The 17,087-nt window shown below is 33.3% G+C and overlaps 1 protein-coding gene and 1 long non-coding RNA gene across 3 annotated transcripts in view; one reads left to right on the top strand and one right to left on the bottom strand.

Annotated features, from left to right (window-relative positions):
• The window catches only part of UBR1 (ubiquitin protein ligase E3 component n-recognin 1), a 102,060-nt gene that overhangs the window by 48,858 nt on the left and 36,115 nt on the right, over nt 1–17,087 (top strand). For both annotated transcript variants that reach the window (XM_019725388.3, XM_019725387.3), the window contains exons 17-29: nt 396–506; nt 1,235–1,300; nt 1,526–1,627; nt 3,919–3,982; nt 6,055–6,179; nt 8,120–8,172; nt 9,269–9,371; nt 9,806–9,854; nt 10,244–10,398; nt 12,379–12,478; nt 13,056–13,165; nt 15,280–15,366; nt 16,320–16,501. In XM_019725388.3, coding sequence (XP_019580947.3) covers nt 396–506; nt 1,235–1,300; nt 1,526–1,627; nt 3,919–3,982; nt 6,055–6,179; nt 8,120–8,172; nt 9,269–9,371; nt 9,806–9,854; nt 10,244–10,398; nt 12,379–12,478; nt 13,056–13,165; nt 15,280–15,366; nt 16,320–16,501 — 1,307 coding nt within the window. The remainder of the gene's footprint in view (nt 1–395; nt 507–1,234; nt 1,301–1,525; nt 1,628–3,918; nt 3,983–6,054; nt 6,180–8,119; nt 8,173–9,268; nt 9,372–9,805; nt 9,855–10,243; nt 10,399–12,378; nt 12,479–13,055; nt 13,166–15,279; nt 15,367–16,319; nt 16,502–17,087) is intronic.
• LOC148758659 (uncharacterized) overlaps nt 16,803–17,087 on the bottom strand; it is a 50,126-nt gene continuing 49,841 nt past the window's right edge. Inside the window, exon 3 of the long non-coding RNA XR_016020849.1 lies at nt 16,803–17,069. This is a non-coding gene — a long non-coding RNA (uncharacterized LOC148758659). The remainder of the gene's footprint in view (nt 17,070–17,087) is intronic.

Here is a 17,087-nt window from a genome sequence, read left to right as displayed (position 1 = left end):
TTCATATTCTAGATACTCTTCAGTGGGAAGAAAAATAATGTTTTGAAACCCATCTGAATAGCGTGTTTCCCTAAAAATAAGACCGGGTCTTATATTAATTTTTGCTCCAAAAGACACATTAGGGCTTATGTTCAGGAGATTTCATCCTGAAAAATCATGCTAGGGCTTATTTTCCGGTTAGGTCTTATTTTCAGTGAAACACAGTAATTCCCATTTAGTAATTTTACATCTATATGCAGTACATTGAAACCTGAATCCCAAGGACTTAGAGTCATCTAGTTCAAGCCCTTCCATTTTACAGATTAGAAAGCTGAGGAATATATAGTGCCATAACTAACTTTGAGACACATCTGAGCCTTCTGAGAAACAATGAAATTGACCTTACTCTGTTTCAGGAGGATTTTCAAGTAGAGGTTCTAGTGGAATATCCTTTGCGTTGTTTGGTATTGGTTGCCCAGGTTGTTGCTGAGATGTGGCGAAGAAATGGGCTCTCTCTCATTAGCCAGGTATGGCAAGGCTGATTATTCACATTGATGAATGTGTTCATTTTCTGATTGTTTTTTCTTTTATATAATTTTACCTTGTGTCCCTGGATTTTGCTGAATATGTGCTGTTTTCTTGTATAAACTCAGAAATGAAAGTTCTAGTGACGATGTAGTCATTTCTTTTTTTTATCCTATTGAGTGGATAGATTAGGTAAAAGCCAGTAATACCACTAGAAACCTGCTCATTAACATAGGTCTTTTCTGAAGATTACCTTATTCGGGGACCTGTAGTCTTCCCACCACCTGTCTTAATTGAAGGCCATCTTATAATTTTTCCTTCTGTTTTAGAGCAGATAAGGAGAAGTGCTTTTTCTAAATTGTGGAGGAAACAGGACTCGTAAATTTACCACTTTGGAGAAAAATGGTGTTATGATTGACTGTAGAAATTGGTTTACTTTTATTGAAGTAGGTATTTTAAACTTAGGGGAAATAAATTTTTTTTGTTACACGTTGACAGTATTTACTAATGTGGAGCATTTTTAACTGAAGTATTTTCATGCCATATTTTCTCACTTTGTCCTCATAAATCCCTTAAAATGATTCATAGATTTATGACTTATTTTTTGCCGCTGAGGAATTCTTGGGGTTTCAGGTTTAAAACTGAGAAAATTTTCAGAATAGATTTTGTTGAAAATTCTGTTTGAAATAAGATAATTGTTTTAACTTTTATTCTACCTTTTATTAAATAGGTGTTTTATTACCAAGATGTGAAATGCAGAGAAGAAATGTATGATAAAGATATCATCATGCTTCAGGTATACCTATTTAAATTATTCCTGATATTTATGTCTTAAACTTGCTTCTTAGATTCCTTGTAATAAGAGAAGATACTGTAATTATTTTTAACTTTATTTACTTAAATGTTTCTCATTGCTAAAATATGGTAAATACAAATGGAAGGGACTACTCCGTTATTTTCTGCAGACTTAATGTTTCTCCATTTAATACACGAAAACTGTGATGCTGTATGTCATTCACAGATTGGTGCATCTTTAATGGATCCCAACAAGTTCTTGTTACTAGTACTTGAGAGGTTTGAACTTGCTGATGCTTTTAACAAGACCATATCTACAAAAGACCAGGTATGCAATAGAAACTGATATGTGAATTAATTGCAAAGGAAATATTATTGTTAACAATTTTAATCACATTTAAGATTTTTATTCTTTATATCAGCAAAAATCACATACGTATTACATGCATATGTATTTACATATACACATGTATACCCTTTTTTACTCTATAAAAATTAGAACGTTTAGATTAACAAAAAGGAGAAGAAAAATCACGTGAAACACGGCCTCCTAGAAATTATCACTTTTAAAATTTTGGTATCTTGTTTGTTTTTAAAGAAAAATTGGATCATTTTATATGTGCTATTTTGTAATTTGCTTTCTGAGCTTACTGAAATATTGTGATAGGTTTTTTGCATGTCACTAAATGAAAATACAACTATATCATCTTTTTTTTACATAATCATTTTTAATGACTGTACAATATTACACTATATCAATGCATTGTACTTTCATCCCTATTGCTGAAGAGGTTTTTCTAATGTTTTTGGTGTTACAACATCTCTGTACCTCAAGGTTTAAACACTTGCCTAGTTATTTTGTTAAGATAAATTATTAGAAGTGGATTTGCTAGAGAAAACAGTGTGCTTTTTCTTAAGACTCTTAATACATATTGTCAACTTACTTTCAAAAAAGTTACTCCCATTTAAGCTCTCTCTAGCAGTATATACATCTGTAATGGCACTGTTTGTTTGTTTGTTTGTTTTTTGCCTTTCTAGATTGTGTGTTTATTGAGGCATGTATTTTAGATGACCTGAATTATTTTTTAACACTGAGATGCATGTAATTTGGCACCCACCAAAAGCAAGCTGCCAAAATGGAATGCTTTAATAAGAGTGAGTTAGTTGTCACCAAAGAAACTTAACAAACAGGATAAAAATGTGAGCTTCCTTTGAAAATGAAAAACAGTAACGATAACAACCCAAGAAAAAGAAAACCTGTGTGTGGCGAATAAATATGAATTTCAAAAATGATACCACATTAATCAATGTCACCCCAATAAATTTAATTTTAAAAAATGATACCACAAAATAGCGTACTTAAATTACATATAAATAAAGTTAGAATTGGTGAAATAGTAATTGCTCTCTTTTTAACAATAATTCTGTTGACCTTTGTTCGCCAAGAGGTCAAATTGAGTATAATAAGTAGGTACTTATATAGTAAACAAGAAATAAATTTCCACTATTTTTATTGATGAAATTAAAAAATATAATAATAGTGCAGTTTTTTGTAATACAAGTCTATTAAAAGAATGAATTGTTTTTGTTATAATGTTGCTTAATTGAAGCTCTACATTAGTGTTCCCTGTGAAAATCATTCCTAGTTACTGGGGCCATACAGAAACAGGCTGTTGGCTGGATTTTGTCCGCTGGCTATAGATTGCTGATCATTGGGTTAGTTAGATGCTTGAGAGAAGACCAGCAAAGCATTGTCCGTAAAAGAGGATGGCACTGGTATTTTTAATTTTTGTTGATCTGATAGGTGAAAGATGGTGTTTATTTTCACTTGTAGTTCTTTAATTATCAGTGAAGTTGACCATGTTTTCGTGATTGTTGGCCTTTATTCCCCACTTTTTGGTAGTGAATAATTTGTTCTTGTCCTTCACCATTTGTTGTTTTTGTAAAAGTTCCCTATTTAGTAAGGATATTAATTCTTCATTTATTGTATTTGTTAACATTTTTCACAGTTTATAATTTGTCTTGTGGAATTTTGTTACATCTTCATTGTTTTAATATTTAAACCTGTTTATAAGGTAATTCTTGACTACTTTGAGTCTACGAATCACATGATTTTATTCTTTCACATTAACAGCTACTTACAAAGGGCTGAAGAATAGGATACAAAATACAAAGCTAATTTTTAGTCATGTTTTATACTTAGTGAAAATGAATATCTAATTTACTATAGTGCTTAAATAAGAGGTGTGTTAGGGAAAGATATTCTCATTGTAATTGTTGGTTTGAAGCCACTATCTCACCAACCCAGGTAAGAAGGAAGCCAGTACTTAAGGAAAACTTAAAGATTAGAATTAAATTTGTTGACTTCAGGCTATGTGGGGAATAATAATAATGAAAACAATATTTAATAGTTTTTATTGAGTTCTTATTACATGCCAGGTATTGTGACCCTTGTTGAATTTGATGTCCAAAAGGCAATTATTCACCTCATAATTCTCTGTTGCTATGGTCTGAAAGAAAATACTGCACTAGATGGACCATGATTCTGATCCAGAAATGTATGTTTTGTGGAAGTTTTTGGTTCTTATGCAACTAATTTATTGTTTCTCAATTCTATAGGATTTGATTAAACAATATAATACATTAATAGAAGAAATGCTTCAATTCCTCATCTATATTGTGGGTAAGATTAAAACATGTTTTGAAATAGAACATGGGTTACTTTTTAGACAGAACATTAATAAGAACTATAATTTATCATTTTATTACAAATATAGCATAAAATATTAGCTAGATACTAATGTGACTAATATGATCAATATGTTTAGAAACCTACCTTTAAAAAAGTGTAGCTGTTAATATTCCGTCTTTATTTTTCAATATTTAATTTGTAATTGGACTTGTTTATAGATGTCTGGAATATAATTATCATAGTTAGAAATATAGATGAAAAATAGCTATACATTGAGTGCTAAAAATTTCAATGTAACACAGGTCTAAGTAAAATACACTTTCATTGTGTCATTCTGTTAAATTGGTTTGTGCAAATATTGGCCATAGTTTTACTTTTGTATGTTCTGTGTTATAGTCTTTGTTGATTTTACCAGCCAAGTAAAAGTCTGTGACTTCTACTTACAAAGGGCTCTTATTTCTTACTTTACTGCAGCAGACTCTGCTTTGTATTAATAGTTCCTAGTGAGGGTTCTAGCCACTAGCTAAACTAGTGAACATGGGTTCACTTGTTGGCCAGAGAGCTAGCCGCAGAGGAAGTGCTTGTCTCAGCAGGAAGTGTGGTAAGCCTTTATTGCTAAGTGAGATGTAAATCTTTTAAGCACTAACTCTTCCTGTCCAGAAGATTCCGTAGTAAACTGATGAAAAAAATGGACAAATTGAAAATGTGTTAAAGATTTTTAAGTTAATGATATACTTTATTGAATTATAAAACCTTGAGCAGAATTTTTCTATTTGTTCTTAGAATGCTATATGAAGAATTTCTAATACTGTACTATATTTTTGCTGTTTGATGTTTTTATTATTGCCTTTATGATTTTGCTTTTATTGTGTTTACATTTATTGGGTTTTCTCTTCCATGTGATTTAATTTTTAGTCAATACTTGCTATATTCCTAAATTCATTAATTTCTAGAGTCAATATTTTAAATATATATAACCTCTGATTTTATTATGCGGTGGAGAAAACATTAAAAAATGGAAAAAGATTCAGATTAGGAATCAGAAGATCTAATATGAGCCTTACTATTAACTATCTAGAGCATGCCAGTTATGTTCTTTGGGTCTCAAATTCCTGATTTGTAAAATGTAAAGGTAATCTACATGATCTCTAAGGGTCCTTCTGACACTAAACTTCTACGGGACACTGTTTTTGATGGAAAAAATTAGAAGATTACAAAGTGCTTTACAAAAGTAAAGAGGAACAAGTCTGGTGGAAATGAATTCATTTAACAAAAAGATATTCTTTGGCTAATTTGTAGAATTCATCAAGTTTAAGGCAAAGGATTACTGTCTGTAATAACCCTCTCATAGATATCATAGGACTTTGTACACATGTTGTATTGAAAATCAGTGGTGACATAAGGCAAGATTTTGTGAGCCTTCTTGTGGCAACGGAAATTAGATGCTGTTAACACCAATGAAGTTCCCATAGTCAAATTTAGCTATTGTCTCTCTTCATTTGGCAGTTTATTGAGGTGAAAAAATGGGAACCTGATCATGTGAGCATTTTAACACCAGTCATTACTGATACATATTACTGTTTTGTCATCTAACCCATAAAGACATCTTTAAGCATTTTGTTTTTCAGTTTTCACTTTGTTCTTTCTTAAATAACAAGTAAAGACAAAATTGAGGAAGATCTTGAAAGAAAAGCTATTGTTCAGTGATGGCCACTGCTCATTCAATGCCATCTGCCTTGTTTTCTGGATTAGAAACACATGCTAATTTAATTGAGGGTCCTTATTTATAATGTGTGAGTATGTGTATGTATACTTATGTGTGTGTGTGTTTAAGAAAGTTAAGAAAAGGCCTGTGTTCTTGAGCTCTCTTCATTTTTCTTCCTCCGTCTTTCAGCAAATAGACTTTTGTTGTTCAGATTTAGGAACATGTCCACATAATTTTTGGTCCCTCTCTCATAGACGTAATTTAATGCAATGTTCTGTGTATATATGCGCCTGGTGGCACGAGATTTAAATAGAAAGCAGTTAATTGTTTTACTTTTTCTTTTCACTGTTTGTATTAGGAGAGCGTTATGTACCTGGAGTGGGAAATGTGACCAAAGAAGAGGTCACAATGAGAGAAATCATTCACTTGCTTTGTATTGAACCCATGCCACACAGTGCCATTGCCAAAAATTTACCCGAGAATGTAAGACCAGTTTTATTTTTTACTCCATTCACCTTAGATGGGATCTTTTTTTTCCTTTTTCTTAATTGGAAGCTACTTCAAAGTTTTAAGAAAATTTGTTTAGCAAATTTTGCAGATGTAAAACTGACACCATTCATTATTTAGTGGTATAAACTTTAAGTCTGGACTTTTGGGCATTAGGAAAACATTTTAGAAGCATTCTGGCTACTAAGGAGATATTTTAGAGCAAGAAACTCCTTGACTTTTTGTTTACTTTAAAGTAACATTTCTCCAGAGGAAAAGGAGGCTCCCTGAAATACTGAGATTAGTTGGGTGGTGTGTTAGTTGGAGTCTTCTTAGAAGCAGATATCAAGATAAAGCATTTAAGGTTTTATTAGAAACAATGCCTGGGAGAGAAAGTGGTGAGGAAGCTAGGGAAGGCTGAGAGAGCCCTCATGCTGTGATGCACGTCTGACTCTAGGTGAAGGAAAGAGAGAAGGAAGGTTAGATAGATGCATCCTCGGCTGGCTAGACTAATCAAGGCTTGATGTCTTCCCATGTCTCTGAGTGAGTCTGCATTAGTATCTCTGTTCCTTCTAAATGGGGGTCGGCAGGGTGTTATTTTCATGGCTGCCATGGGTGATACTTATGTTTTTGTATATACTGATATTTAAGTAATAGTTCTAAAAATTATGAGTCTCATTTTATTTCCCCTGAGGTTTAACTATGAATTAGAACAATGATTCTTGAAAGAGAATTAGACTTATCTGTACTATCAGGGCTTTCCAGAGAAGTAGAATAGAGATAAGCTTTGAATATTCGTCATTTTCCCCCAAAATTATTTGTATCTTTTTCCAGTTTGTTTTTTAAAATTATTTTCCAGCCACAGTTGACATACAATATTGTATTAGTTTCAGATGTACAACATAGTGATTAAACATTTGTGTGCCTTACAAAGTGATCACCTAGATAAGTCGAGTTCCAGTTTCATTAACTCATTCTGAAACTAACCGTTTGGCTAAAATTTTATAATTTTATAATTTTATAATTACATAATTACTAATGTGCTTTAAAATCAATTTACTTACATATTCCTTAGCAGCTTTCTTAGCCATAACGACAGTAAAATAGTAGGTTTGATGTTCTGGATTATTTTTTTTCCAAATACATATTAAAACAAGTGAATAACTATTCAGAATTTTAAAAATACATAGCTGTGTGCCATTAAAGTAATTTCACATACCGCTGGTGATATACATACCATACTTTGCAAAAAAAAACTGCTTTAGGGTATACTCTAACTTTTTACTGCTTACCCTAAGTACATTTTTTTCAAAAAGGAACCTAACGTTCTTCATTTTTGCATGACTCTAGGAATCCATTATCTTAGTTTAGTATCTTGACTAGGTCCTTATCCCGATTTTAAATGACTTAATTGAAAAAAAAACCCTTGTTCAAAGAAAAGTTCAGGTCAGGAAGGAAAAAAAAACCACAATTGTTATATAATTGTGGAAGCCGGAGTGCATTTGGACAACTACATACGGTATGTGTTTTGCTGTAGATTCCATTTATTTTGTTACCTTGGATTTAGGGATTAGGACATGATGGACATGTGCTTAAATGATGTGGGTGATAAATATACTACAGAAAAGTTCTTTTTCTTTGAACTATCAGTAATGCGCGTGTGTGGTGTGTGTGTGTGTATGTACACATGCACATGAGGGCAAACTGAGATAAAATTTCTTCCTTAAGCAGTTTATAAATAGGTCTTACCTCTGTCAAGAAATTGCTCTCTCCAAACAAAGAGAATTGGTTTTAGACCTAATTTTTTATATTGGAAATTGATCTTTTTAAAATTATATACGTGGTACTTCAATGTTGTTGAAAATGTATTCCAGTTCACAGTAAGAGAAGAAAAAGTCATTACATGAAAGTAAAAATGAAAAATATTGTTTCAACAGGAAAATAATGAAACTGGCTTAGAGAATGTCATAAACAAAGTGGCCACATTTAAGTAAGTACTTAATGTTTGTACTTATTCTGAGAGGTAAATGATCTTTGTTCTTGTACTTTGGATACTTTGTAGAGGCTCTGAAGTTCTTGCCAGAACTCCCAAGAACATGAATGGAGTACAGATTAGAAGGAGAATGAGGGATACACAGTAGGCGCTTAGTACATGATTGTTGAAAAAAATGAGTATTTTTGGCAGGTGAATGAGAAGTATCCTTTTGTGATATTAGGTGACTTAGATAGCAAGTAACAAAGAAACCTTTCCAATAGTCTCTATCCCATCAACTAATCCATGACTTCATGTATTCTATAAATTTTCATTTTATATGCTAATTTTAGACTAGTGGGTTTAAAACAATATTTTACAATTGTTTGATTATTTGTGGTATATAAAATGGAAATAAGATTTTAAGGATTAATTCTTGAAATTTAAAAAATTGATACTGGCAGTGACTTTTCACTTGTTATAGTATTGTAGTTATAGATAAATTACTAGTTTTAAATAACTGAAAATACAAGGTAGCTTTTTAAATGCTCTAATAATGTTCAGTGAAATATTTCACTTAAGAATTAGATAGAAACCAAAAACTGAGTAAATGTGCAGAACAAATATGGTGTACTCCTTTTGGTCTTGATGCTTTTCCTTATAGTGCTGTACAGAGGATTCAACACTATATTTTCATCTACAGTTTGCTGAGGACATGATGTCTCACTACCATTTTAGATTTGATCTTAGATCATGCAGTGTGCTTTAGTTGAGCAAGCACTCTTTAGTCTTCAGAGGCTAAAAAAAGAAGCCTTAGAGATTTAAGAAGAGCATGGGATCAGTTCTATATAATATAAAATAAACTTCCTCAGGTTTGTTTGAATTTCATAATTATGAAGCACAACTTAGCTGTTATCAGGACATTGAGCTTACAATGTTGGTTTTTAGTTTTACTATTGGAATGAAATTTGTCATTTCAGTTTAAGCAAGTCGAATGAGACATAAGTATGTTTTCTTCCTCTAGATTTTGACTTTCATTTTTAGGTTCTCATTTTGTCTGTATTCTAGCCTTCAAGAACACTGCAGTTTATGTCTGCATTTTCTTTTTATTTAGGAAACCAGGTGTATCAGGCCATGGAGTTTATGAACTGAAAGATGAATCATTGAAAGACTTCAATATGTACTTTTATCATTACTCCAAAACACAGCATAGCAAGGTAGGAAAAGATATCCGCTTCAGAAAATAAACCTAAAATGCTTTATGCTTTCTAGCTCCATAGAAAACTTCCTGGTTTTCATTAATAGAGGCCATTATCTCACCCGAGAAATTAAAATTGAATCAATAATGTTATCTAGTGTACAGGCAATATTCAAATTTTCCCAGTTATACCAAAATTGGCAGCAGGTAAATATTGTTGACAGAGAGAATGTGGACTAAATTCTTGAGAAGGAATATTACCCATCTATTTTGCAGTAGCCTTACCTAGTACTAGGACAGCCATTTTGTTTCTGGAACAAGATAGCATTTTGAATATACACTTCGGTATATAAAATATTTTGGTAGGTTGGTGGATCTTTCTAGTCAAAGCTTTTCATTTATTTCACGCTTGCCAGACAGCATATTTAAAGACAGATATATTTTTTTTAATAGGCTGAACATATGCAGAAGAAAAGGAGAAAACAAGAAAACAAAGATGAAGGTAAAAAGTGAGATTCTGAATTGACTCATTATGACCATTTTCTATAGTTCTGTTGTCAGCCAGGCATACAGTGTTTTGTTTACTGAGAGCGGACAACTAGCGGAAGTGCAAAGAACCCTTTGTTTCTTGTTCACATATTAAGATATGGCATACATCAGTGGTGACAGAATTTTAAATTTATAGCAAATGGAGTTTATTTTGGGTGCTTGACAGAGTGACTTATATTTCTCTCGACACTGATGTTTTCAGTGCTTTAAAGGTAACAAAAATCATGTGTCATTTTTGCACATAATATATGATTTTGGCATTTGCAATTTAGCCGGTAGAATAACCGAGATAAAAGGGTACCTATTTGTCTCTTCTTCCATCCATCTCCCACCTACTTATAGCATTACCACCACCACCACCTCCTGAATTCTGCCCTGCTTTCAGCAAAGTGATTAACCTTCTAAATTGTGATATCATGATGTACATTCTCAGAACGATATTTGAGTGGGCATTAGACACAGATTCTAACTTGTGGACTGAAGGGATGCTCCAGATGGTATGTATATCTGAAATATTTTCTCTACTTCATAGAGTTCATGGAGATTTGAAGAAGTTCCCTAATCTAACTTTAGTCAGAACCACATCTAGAGCATGTGAAATCTAGGGATCATTAAAAGTAGCTAAGGTGTGGCACACATTTCCTTAGTGACACATTCCCATGTTTTTAGTATCTTAATTTTTTGAGAATCATTTATATTTTAAAAAAGAAGAAAAAAGGCCTGCTGCTCCTAATAATAAATTGGCATGCCACGATTTCATCATAATTTTCTATATTTTTTCATTTCACTTGTATTAAGAGGAGACAGTATAATAAAGAATTGAGGGCCGGCCCGGTGGCTCAGGTGGTTGGAGCTCCGTGCTCCTAACTCCTAAGGCTGTCGGTTCGATTCCCACATGGGCTAGTGGGCTCTCAACCACAAGGTTGCCAGTTCAACTCCTCGAGTCCTGCAAGGGATGGTGGGCTCTGCCCCCTGCAGCTAAGATTGAACATGGCACCTTAAACTGAGCTGCCCCCTAATGGCTCAGTTGGTTGGAGCCCAGGCTCTCAACCACAAGGTTGCGAGTTCGATTCCTCGAGTCCCGCAAGGGATGGTGGGCTGCACCCCCTGCAACTAAGATTGAACACAGCACCTTGAACTGAGCTGCCACTGAGCTCCCGGATTGCTCAGTTGGTTGGAGCACGTCCTCTCAACCACAGGGTTGCCAGTTCGATTCCTCAAGTCCCGCAGGCGATGGTGGGCTGCACCCCCTACAACTAGCAACGGGCAACTAGACCTGGAGCTGAGCTGTGCCCTCCACAACTGAGACTGAAAGGACAACAACTTGAAGCTGAACGGCACCCTCCATAACTACGACTGAAAGGACAACCACTTGACTTGGAAAAAAGCCCTGGAAGTACATACTGTTCCCCAATAAAGTCCTGTTCCCATTCCCCAATAAAAAAAAATTCTTAAAAAAAAAAAAAGAATTGAAGACAGGTCTAGGCTGGAGTCTTGAGTTACCCCACTTCCTACTTCAAAGGACAGAATAATTTCCCCATTGGTAAAATGAGTATAAGTATAATGATTCCATACAGTTGTTATGAGAATTAGCTCATTAAGTGGACATACTGTTATAAATTACTTAAAAATGTCACCTTTGGTAGCTGTAACTATATATTTATTTAGCACCTGCCTAACTAAATTTTCTTTTTTCCTTGGCTATTGTTGGTCTGGAGGCTCTAAATGCTGTCATACTATATATGTATCTCAATTTTTATTGTAACAGTGGTAAATACATGCAGTAAAAACTTTCAAACCACACAGATATATTTGAAATCAAAAGTTAAAAATTTTCTCCCTGCCTCCCAGTGCTCTCTACCTAGGAGATAAGTACCGTTAAAGGTTTGTATCTTCTGCAGATCTTTCCACATTAGTGCACATAGGCTTACCTCATTTTTAATAGCTGCATATTCTGTTGTACGGGTATCTAGGAGATATAGTCTCCTAATAATGGAAAATTAGGTTGTTTTTAGGTCTTTGTATAGCAAACACTAAAATGAACATCCTTATACAAATATCTTTGCACACTTAAGTGAGTGAATCATACTGATTCCTAGTACTGGGTCTATACTTTTACATTTTTGATAAATATTTTCAAATTGGCCTCCAAAAATGTTACACCGATTTACCTTCCCATCATCAGTATAGTGAAATGTGCCTGCTTCCTGAGACCTTTGTCAGTTCTGTGTTTTTATGAAACGCTAAACTTTTTGCCATTCTAATAGGTGAAAAATAGGATTATCTTGTTTGAAGTCACATTTCTTTAAGTTTAAGTGAAGTTGAACATTTTTCATATGTATATTTATCACTTCTTTTTCTATAAACTGCTTGTACATAACCTTTGCCCATTTTTAACCTATTTTTTAATACCTTCATTTAAAATGTATTTACCTGAAGATATACAGTTTTAAAGATCTCTAATTTTTCTCCTTTAGGCATTTCATATTCTGGCATTGGGCTTACTAGAAGAAAAGCACCAGCTGCAAAAAGCTCCTGAAGAAGAAGTGACATTTGACTTCTACCATAAGGCTTCACGTATGTTTTAGTCTGAATGAATGATGTGTTCGTTTTGTACTGCCTTTAACCTGGAGGAACAGGATAAGTTTATTTTTATTAAATGCTACCTGATTAAAACAGTTTTTTCAAAGCACATTCCAGGGACATTAATTATAAGACCAAGAGAAGAGAATCATTTCATTTTCTATATTGACACACTGTATTTTTTAGGTCCTTGAAGACATCATAAACCTGTTCAGTTTATAGATACAACAGCTCCTCCAACTTCCGTATTTTTGGAATTTTGGTTTTTATTTAAGTGTTTTTACTAGACAGTGAGCTATGTGGAGGAAAGGCAAGACAGATCAATAAGAGTAGCTTTCACTTAGCAGCCTCAGTGGAAAATGTACAAGAGAGACAAAGTAATGCAAATTTTTCAAGTTGTTTATTTTAGTACTTAGTACTTCATGTAATTGCAGATTCTTCCATTGAAAATGTAATTAAATTGATTGCAGACTCTGGTTATCAATGTGAATAACATTAAATATAAATTATAATTTATACATAAGTATGAAGATATTTATTTATGAGATGCAATTTTTGTGTTTCAAAAAAGGATTAGGAAGTTCGACAATAAATGCTCAGAATATACAAATGCTTTTGGAAAAACTCAAAGGAATTCCCCAGTTAGAAGGCCAGAAGGACATGATAACATGGATACTCCAGGTAAACCTGAAAAATAAACTGATTATGTCTTGGTTTAATTATTAAAGAATCCTCTCTTTGCCTTTAAAATTAAACCACTATATTCTTCAATTATAGTCATTTACACTGATTTTCGTGATTACTCACTCCTATGTTGTCATGTTAATAATTCTGTTTTCCCTGTGTTTTAGTAGTTTTTTTTAAAATAAAATATTCATTTGTATCATTACTCAGTCAACATATATTGAATGCCTACTGTGTACTGTGCTCATTTCTAGACTTTGAACAAGACAGATAAAGTATTTGCTATCATGAAGCATACATATTATTTGCGATAAACAGATAATAAACAAGAAAATACCAGGATAATTCATAGATGTGTAGGGGGTAACTTTAGATCAGTAATCAAAAAGACCTCTTAGGAGGTGACATTGGAGCCTAATGACATGAAGCCACCCTTATAAGAGTCTGCAAGAGTACTCTAGAAAGAGGGAACAGCAAAGCAAAAGCCCTAAGGTGGCCAGAAAGAAGGCCACCGTGACTGGTGCACAATGGAGGAGGGAGAGAAAGGTAGGCAGCAAGGTTAGAGGAGCAGCCAGGAGTCAGATCATATAGGACCTTACAGGTCAGGGTAAAGTGGTGGATTTTATTTTTGAGTACAGTGGGAAGCTATTCAAGGATTTTAAGTGACATTATCTGGCCTATATTTTTCTGCTGTGAGGTAAATGGATTATAGGGGACAAGAGTAAAATCATGGAAACCATTGGAAGACTATTGCAGTAATCCTGGTGAGAAGTGAGCATTACCTAGGCTAAGGATGCAGATGGTGAGAAGCTGGATTGATTCAGGTATAATTTGATGGTAGAATCTGTAGAACAAGCTGATAGATTTGATGGAGAGGGATGAGGGATCTCAAGGAGTCAACAAACTCCTGGATTTGGAGCTTGAACTATTGGGTGGATGGCAGTGCCTTTGACGAGTGAACAAGGGGTAGGGAGAGAAGACAGGAATGTTACTTTAATGGAAAATCCTGAACATGTAAACATGAAGCCAAGGTTATGGAGTTTCCCCTCACTGCATTAAAATATTCTGATGTTATCAGCTAGATATTGTTTTGGTAATTAGAATATAGAGTGGTTATTTTCTACATTCATATCAATCAGAGATCTTCGTACTGATTTGTACTTCAATAAGTTAGCCCTTTTTATTACTTAATCAGAGACATTCCTTAAGCAAGCTTAATGTAAATAGGTATGTAGCTATAAAATAATGATATTATTATTAAGATTTCTCTTGAAGTATATTTCATGAATATTTAGTATTTGTGTTAAATTTATCAAGTAATCATTTAAAAACGTAAAACTAAACCAGAGAAGAAATAAAGTAGTTAACTATTCTACCTTTATTAAGAAAGTGTATTGAACTGTCATTTAGTCCAACATTTATATCCTACAGACATGGTGTTGTAAATTGGAGATCTATTCCTCAAAATTTATTTTCCATTTGAATAACAATATTCATTGTCAAAATATACAAAAAAGCACAAGTATCTGCTCTTATAAACAGTAGGTATTTTATCCAAATACTTAATATAAAGTTGTCTTGTAAGTTCCTTGTGGGAGATTTTTCCATATGAGACTGAGGCTCCTTCAAAATTTCAGTAAGTTTATGGATATACTATCATATTGTTGAAACCTTGATATTTGTTAAAAAAGATGATGTGGTTGTTCTGTAAACATATCCCAAGATAAATGAGTGAAATGGTAGGAAACAGTGTATACTCATATAGTAGGATCGCTTTTTATGAGGATATATTTGAATATAGAGAATTAACTATTTTTATTTCCCTAACAAAAGCAGCGGTATGGTCACACCTGCAGACTGTATCAGTTGATTTTCCTACATGCAACCTCCTCCTTTGCTGGATAGCTGATCGACTAGGGGAGGTGTTTGTTACAGACAGGAGTCACTTCATGCGTGCTCATGTTGTGTGTGTGTGTGTGTGTGTGTGTGTGTGTGTGTGTGTAAATAGTTTAAGTCAGACATTTGGAGACATGATGACAAAATCAGATTAGTGAATTTTTCTGTTCCTGGTGAATCTAACCAAATCTTTTAACATTTCATTTGTTTTTCAGATGTTTGACACAGTGAAGCGATTAAGAGAAAAATCTTGTTTAATTGTAGCAACTACATCAGGATCAGAATCTATTAAGAATGACGAGGTAATAACATAATAATGGTGACATTTATCTCTGTCTTTGAACTTTACTGGTATGAGAGAGCTGCTGCTTTTTGTTAGAAGGAACCTGTTTATTGTAAAGTATGTGAGATGTCTATCTTCTTTTGCTTATCATGTTTCTGTACTGTAGGGATTAGCGTTACTTGACATGTAGTTATCCAATACACATGTATTTTACAAAAATCAGGAAATTGATGTGCAGTGGAGCTCTGTTGGAAATACCATGTTAATTTTAAAAATATTTTAATATCTGAAATTAGGATATGTCTTTCAGTTGATGGCTCTTTATAATTTAATCAGCAGCATTCTTAGTGGGACATAAGATAATGGTACATCTTAGAGTCAGTGAAATAACGGTAATATTTAGGTTATGATTTTCATTAATATAATGAATCAGGTTTTGATGACTTTAACCTTAAAATTATTAGAATATTATTACTTGTGGTTATTAACTATCCTTCCTAAAAGGAATATACCAGTCTTAAGTTAGAATAAACAATAAAAATATACCAATACATCTCAGTAATATTGTTAAAATTCTCAATGTTAGCAGTGCATCTAGGAGTAACTGTTAGACATCATCAAGTTGGCCTAAATTGATTAAATGACAGTGATTAAATGACTGACAGTTTTAAAATTTTTGTTTCATTTAATTTTTTTTCTTAATGTGCTAGCATTGAGTATAAAAGACAGTTTATTAGATATTTAAGGTACTTGACTTTTATGTTAATTATTGAAATGACCAAAGGAGCAATTCATTGTATGATGCAATGGAGCCTGTATACTAATTTTGAGGCATCAGATTGAATCTTGCCTTAGGGAGTGGTGTAATCAATGTTGTTAGACTCTCACTCTAGGAAATTTTGCCTCATTGAACAGTATATGTAAATTATAACAATGGCTGTTACCTAATTTTTGTGGTTTCTTAATACCCAGATTACTCATGATAAAGAAAAAGCAGAACGAAAAAGAAAAGCTGAAGCTGCTAGGCTGCACCGCCAGAAGATCATGGCTCAGATGTCTGCCTTACAGAAAAACTTCATTGAAACTCACAAACTCATGTATGACAGTACATCAGAAATGTCTGGGAAAGAAGACGCCATTATGGAGGAGGAGAGGTAAAACAAAGCGAAACTAAACATCAGCAACTAATTTTTTTGGAGGAAAAATTGCATACTCATTTTAAATAATGTTTTTTCAAAATATATTTTATAGTGAGAGAAATTACATTATGTATTTTTAAGGAAGGAAGGGGACAGTAAAGGCTCTAAGGTACTTACTGAATATAAATTTACATTGATGAACAGTTCAAGTGCACAATGCAGTTTATTGGAATCCTTTATGCACAAAAAGATGAAAATGGGAACAGAAAAAACAGAAATGAGCTCCTGTTATCTTATGTAGATGAGCATTTTTAGGTACACATTTATATATCAGTTCATATATTCCACATTATTTTTATGATTTCTGATAAAAATGATGGCAGTCACTACAAATTGAAAAAATAATCCTTCAGAAAAAGGTGGTTTATATTAGTTTTTCTTTTTTTCTTAAAGAGTTAAGACAGCACATATATAGTCACGGATAGCACACTGGAATTGGAATCAATAAATCTTGTTTTCTGAGTCCTGACTGTAGTATGCTCTTGGGGAAATCCATTAGCCTCTGAGAGCCACGGTTTGTGAGCTGTTATATAGATACAGT

Source organism: Rhinolophus sinicus, chromosome 3 (assembly GCF_057876585.1).
Source record: "Rhinolophus sinicus isolate RSI-liver-muscle chromosome 3, RSI-T2T, whole genome shotgun sequence".
Taxonomy (NCBI): Eukaryota; Metazoa; Chordata; class Mammalia; order Chiroptera; family Rhinolophidae; genus Rhinolophus; species Rhinolophus sinicus.
Note: the sequence above shows the minus strand (reverse complement) of the source record. Positions and strands in the feature narration are given on the sequence as shown.